Source organism: Genypterus blacodes, unplaced genomic scaffold, assembly GCF_046128005.1.
Source record: "Genypterus blacodes isolate CSIRO-AG114 ecotype Tasmania unplaced genomic scaffold, CSIRO-AGI_Gbla_v1 ptg000239l_1, whole genome shotgun sequence".
Taxonomy (NCBI): Eukaryota; Metazoa; Chordata; class Actinopteri; order Ophidiiformes; family Ophidiidae; genus Genypterus; species Genypterus blacodes.
This window is the reverse complement of record NW_027467037.1, coordinates 360,175-366,174: the sequence shown is the minus strand read 5'-3', so window position 1 is coordinate 366,174 and position 6,000 is coordinate 360,175. Positions and strand designations below refer to the sequence as shown.

The 6,000-nt window shown below is 51.0% G+C and overlaps 1 protein-coding gene across 7 annotated transcripts in view; it reads left to right on the top strand.

Annotated features, from left to right (window-relative positions):
* Positions 1–1,017: 1,017 nt before the first annotated feature.
* celf4 (CUGBP, Elav-like family member 4) overlaps positions 1,018–6,000 on the top strand; it is a 73,826-nt gene continuing 68,843 nt past the window's right edge. For 4 of the 7 annotated variants that reach the window (XM_076171017.1, XM_076171016.1, XM_076171015.1 and 1 more), the window contains exon 1: positions 1,096–1,288. In XM_076171017.1, coding sequence (XP_076027132.1) covers positions 1,144–1,288 — 145 coding nt within the window. In that variant the 5' untranslated portion in view covers positions 1,096–1,143. Of the gene's footprint in view, positions 1,289–6,000 lie in introns of all 7 variants that reach the window. The other 3 variants (XM_076171018.1, XM_076171009.1, XM_076171008.1) reach the window with 2 other exon arrangements.

The window sequence follows — 6,000 nt, the reverse complement described above, 5'->3', positions numbered from 1 at the left end:
TCCACAAGCAGAGAGAGAGAGAGAGAGAGAGAGAATCTGATTTAAACGCACAAACCTTCTGCAGCACATTTATGATACAGTTTTATTCTCATACACACATCAGAGGCATTTCAGGAGGAAACGGAGATCAGGCCACGGTGTGTGTGTGTGTGACTGTGTGTGTGTGTGTGTCAGTCACGATGTGATCAATTCTGGTCTTTGGTGAATGTGCGCTTATTTGCTCTGACTCTGAGCACAAAGGAGCGTATTCTCTATATTTCTCTATTTATAGCCCCTCTCCCCTCGGTGGAATGTTCCACTCTGTCTCTGGATAAGAGAGGGAGGGGGGGCAGAAAACGCTGCCTGGGCTCCACCGGCGCTCCGCTCCGCTCGAACCCCCCCGCGGTGTTTGCGGGCGTTGGTCTCGTCCCGTCCGTTTAAACCGAGAAGACACCCATACCGACTCCTCAATGCAAAAAAATAAAAGGGTGCCAAGAAGCTGGGACGAGGGAACGTGGGTGTAAATAGACAGTGAACGCTGCTGGTCTCTCTCTCTCCCTCTCTCTCTCTCTCTCTTTCTCTCTCTCTCTCTCCCTCTGTCTCTCTCTCTCTCTCCCTTCCCTCTTTCTCTGTGTCTCTCTTTTATGAAATCAATGAACGAGTTATTGGCTAGGACGTAAATATAAGGAATCAAAGGCTCCAAGGGGACCAGCGGCACCGCGCGCTTCTTCTTCTTCTTCTTCTTCTTCTCCTCCTGCTTCTTCATCTTCTTCTTCTTTTTTTTTGCTATGCGTCTTCGCCACACGCTACATGTGTCTTCTGCTCCATGTAAATATTGGCTCTGATAGGACGCGAGCGGAATCGGCTCTGGCGCGACTTGGTCTCGGAACCACATTGTGACCAGGACTTGCACGCAGCTTCCACCTCCGCGCTCCTCCGCCGCCTCCTCCTCCTCCTCCTCCTCCTCTTCCCGCTGCTCCCGCCCGCTGCCTCTGCTGCTGTTGTTGCACCCATCCCAACTCACTGGCCGGTCCGAAGATGGCAACTTTAACCAACGGGCAGGTGGACGGCGTGGTGCACGGCGTGATCTCCGCCAGCACGAACGGGCTCGTGAACGGATTAAGTCACAGCCACAGCCCGGCCGGCTGCCCGGCCACCATCCCCATGAAGGACCACGATGCCATCAAACTCTTCATCGGCCAGATCCCCCGCAACCTGGACGAGAAGGACCTCCGGCCCCTCTTCGAGGAGTTCGGCAAGATCTACGAGCTCACCGTGCTGAAGGACCGCTTCACGGGCATGCACAAAGGTGGGTTTTCCCAGACTCCATGCTTTCCCCCTCCGGTGTGCGGGAGCGGAGAACCGGAGCCGAGCGGGATTTGGTTTGCTGGGTTTAGAACTGCGTGATCACTGTCTCCCCTCGTGTCTGTGGCGCTGAGTGACTTCGTGCGTGGATTTCTGCCTGTTAGACGCGTTTGTTTCTGTTTCCTGCGTGTGGCTGCGCGGCTCGCAGCCTCATTTTCTACCTTATTGAGCAAACATGTACACGCGTGAGAGTGTCACGAATCAGGAGTCACGATGTAGCGTGATGTTAGAGGGAGCGGAGTGTGTGTGCACAGGAGGGTTCACACACACGCACGCACACACACATACACACGCACATACGCACGTACGCACACACTCATACACACACACACATACACACACACACACACACACACACACAGTCCGATGGTTGTAAACGTGCTTTCATTCACTCCGCTGCTGAATCCGGGCCGTTAAGCTCTCGCGTTCACGGTGCGATAGAGGAGAGAGAGAGAGAGAGAGAGAGAGAGAGAGAGAGAGAGAGAGAGAGAGAGAGACTGTTTGATTGCCCGCAGCACTGTTGCCCCTAACTCTCTCTCTTTGTACGCGTGCGTGTGTCGTGCGCGCGAGTGAAGTGTACATTTGTGCGTGCTTGTTCTTACGTGCTTTGCGTGTGTGTGTGTGTGTGAGGGTGTGCGTGTTTGCGCGAGCAGCGAACGTGCGTAAATGTGCAACACAGTGTAAAGGAGAAGGTGTGTGTGTGTGTGTGTGTGTGTGTGTGTGTGTGTGTGTGTGTGTGTGTGTGTGTGTGTGTGTGTGTGTGTGTGTGTGTGTGTGTGTGTGTGTGTGTGTGTGTGTGTGTGTGTGTGTGTGTGTGTGTGTGTGTGTGTGTGTGTGTGAGAGTTTCACACACTGGAGATCAGAGCAGCGCCTCCTTGAAAAAGAGAAATGGGCTAAACTACAAAGAGGCTCAGCAGCAGGCAGGCGGAATGGAACTCAGTGTTTAAGATGCATGTAGAGTGTGTGTGAGTTCATATGTATATCTGTCATATCTGTGAATGTGTGATGACTGACTGGACACTGAAGCTTAGTGATGATTGACAGATTGATAATGTGCAGAATGTAGAAACTACGATGCAGCGTTTATGCATTTCTGTAGCGTGAAATAAGTTTTGTAGCCTCAGTCTCAGCGTCTTCCAGGTCCTGGTCTCCTTCTTGGAGAGCTCAGGCAAAGGCTGATGTTCTGCTGTGTGTGTGTGTGTGTGTGTGTGTGTGTGTGTGTGTAGCCTTGCCTCCATCCATGCCTGTAGAGACAGAGATGTGACTGATGTGTTGTTTCCTCCATCATTGTTCTCTTTAACGTGACGCCAGCCGGCCTCTCCAGCGGCCACACAGCTGGACTTATCGATCCCATCTCATCATCATCTGGACCTGTGGTGAGGTCGTGGCTTAATCACAAACTTCTCAAACGGCCCCCGACTGTGCCCGGGGAGTGTTGTTGTACCTTTGGGTGCAGCCGCAGTGATTAGTGCGTTAGCCCTGCATCTTATTTTGAAGGTCTCAGGGGAAGGGTCATTCTCTGCAAATCACCATCTAATGAGAGGTCACTAATTGATCCACTATACCTGCAGGACATCATCTGGTCCCAGGGGAGCAGAGCACTGGCAGTGTTGGGAATGAGCTATCAACCTTTTGGGACCCCCCACCCCCTCCTCTTCATCCTCCTCCTCCTCCGCAACCCCCCTCTCCCTCCACGCAAACAATATGTGACACGCAGCGTGTGTCGGGGAGTGAGGATGATATCTGAATGATTCCGTTGGGTGGAGGCTGTGGGCTGCAAAGGGGAAACGGGCGAGGTGGAGGAAGAGGAGGGAGGGGTTATTTTTTATTAATAGCCCAGCTGTAGTAGCGGCTCCCTGTAGGACGGTTAATCACCAGTGGCCTCAGAACTATAGGCACGGCTCGCCAGCTGATTCTAAGAACTGTCTCCTCGCAGCGATATACGGCCCTGCTTCCTGGGCTGGGCCCCCCGCTTTCATTAGCGAGCCCCCGCTGCACTCATATTTTAACTAGCTGCAGGCACCAGCTACTGCCCGGTTCACTAGTTCACCGGCTTATAGTGCGAGCTGATGTGAGGCGGCGTTTCCTCCACACACACACACACACACACACATACGCACACGTATATCAGATCACAGGGATTCCAGAGCAGATTCCCTGTTTAGCTTTAAAACAGAGACGTATTCCACAAATAACCGCAAAGTGACTCATGTTATATTACGCAAGTTTAACTGAAGGATGCAAACCTGAAGATGAATCAGTTTGGCTCAGAGTGAAGAAGAGGGAGGATACAGTTTATATATACACACACCTTTACACACTATTTATTTGAATAATTTTTTTTTACATTTTTTTATTTCTTTATTTTATTTTTCATTTCATTTCTTTACTTTATTTTATTGATTTTTTATTTCTTATTTTATTGAGTTTTTTTTTAATTTTTATTGAGTTTTTATTTTTATTTATATTGAATTTTTTTTTTTTTTTTTCATTCCAGATCATATTTATCAATTTTTTGAGTTAATATGTTAATTTCTTTAGTTTTCTCTCATCAGATTTTGTCATTAAAAAGCAGATTTTTACCTTTTTATAAAACCTGATAAACGATCTTCATTCCCATGCAGATCTGTGAACACGGCGATGCTGATTGACACGTGCGTCCCTTTTTATTTCCTCTTCCTCCTCCTCATGTGCTTCCTCATCGATAGACAGATTATATTGCTCTTCTTTTGTGTCATAAAAGAGTCAAAAAAATCAATGGCAGCCGTTCACTTAATGTTCAGGTTGACAGCAGCTTTATATTCACGTGCGTCCGCTCATAATACCATCACATCCTGGATGAAACTGCGTCTGACTGAAGATCCTCTCATCCACTCTGACGCCATGAATAATTTCACCGCCGGCTTTGTGTGAAGGCTCGCCGGGCTGATGGCAGGATCAGGTTCTAAAGTGAGGCCAGACACTCCAGAGGGGTGAAGTCTATAGATCTGCCCATCAGAACACTCCTCGCCTCCTCTCCTCTCCTCCTCCTCCTCATCAACTCTGCCTGACCCCCTTTTTCCTTCTCCCCTCGCTCTCTCTCCCTTCTCTTGTCTTCGCCTCGCTTCCTCGCCCGCTCTGACGGTTCCATAACGGTTATGGCGCCTGGAAGCTCCGGCGCCAAACCTCAGATTGCACATTCCCACGTGCGGCGGCGACGCTGTTGCTCTCGTTTAACTTCGCCCAAAGAGACGCGGCACTTTCTACAGGAGAAATGGCCGTGGGTTTGGGGCGAGATAATGGCAGAGCTGTTTTGCATGTGCAGGTGATAAAGGAACCTCATCTCGCTCTCGTGTACACGGAGGCAGAAACAGGCATCGCCATGGTAATGCTCCCGGTGAAGAAAGAGACCCCTATTACAGCCATTGTCAGCTGTGCCTGTGATGCTGCTGCCATAATGACTCCATGTATCACCAGTAATCTAGTCTTTAGGATTCTGTCCCTCCGGAATGGAGGGGTGGAGGATGAGGACGGGGGTCTGCGGAGAGCGGGGAGCAGGCGTGCGGGGGTGTGGGGGTGTGGGGGGACGACAGTGCGGGCCTCCACTCTCTCGATGATTTTATTTCTCTCCCCTCTGCGACCGAGCCGTGCTAATAGAGGCCATTTGTAACGGTCACCGGCTGCTGCTGCTGCTGCTGCTGCCGGTGCCGCCGACATCGGGGGGCCGAGAGCCGAGAGCCTCTCCTCTGCAGCAAGGGGGGGGGGGGGGGTCCGCTGGGGTGTGGGGGGGAGGAGGTGTGTGTTTGATCTGTAGCATTTATCAGCATGCAATAATCACCACGCCGATTGAGCTGCGATGCTGCGGGGACGGGCCCGGGCCCCCTCTGTTGTTCCGTAGCCTCTTCCTCTTCTTCATCTTCTTCTTCTTCAGCGTGGCGTTGGTGGCCTTCCTGGAGTTCTTGGCTTTTCCCAAATTGCAAGTGTCACTGAGTTTATTTCGCCACTGTTGTTTTACTCGGCGGTGATTTAATGTAAGTAATTGATTTGTCCTCGGCCAAGCTAAATAAATTAGCAGCAGCTCTCTAGTGTTCGACAATTAAAGGTGTTAGAAGATGGGGGGGGGGGGGAGGGCTGAGGGGTGAGGGGGTGGGGGAGGGGAGGGGAGGTGAGGGAGGGGGGGAGAAACTTCTTTATCTGAGCAACTTGGGCCAAACGCTGCATTTTAAAGCTGCCAAGAGTGCGAATATCGTGACTCCGCAGCTCCATCCGGGTCTTTACAAGGGGGGGGGTTGGGCTGCGTGTGTGTTTGTGTCCTTTGACGGTGTGTGTGTGTGTGTGTGTTCTTTGACGTAAACAATTCCCTGATCATCATAGTGACGGAACATTTACATTTAGACTTTAAATGTTCACGCCGGAGCAGCAAAGGTTTGCAGACGAGACGTTCCTAAACACATCAACATCAAACTGTGACACTCTGAACATCGGGACACAAACACGAGTCGAGGTCGAAGTATCGTGGCGATATTGAAGCAGCTCACTGTATGTTCATACTTTGCATTGAGTCTCAAAGCGAGCGCCTGGACTCACAGCGGTGCCGCAGATGGTTGGCGCCACAGATGGCGACCATCATCTGCGGCGCCGTAAACGCCGTTAGGCTCCATCTGAAACACCTATGGT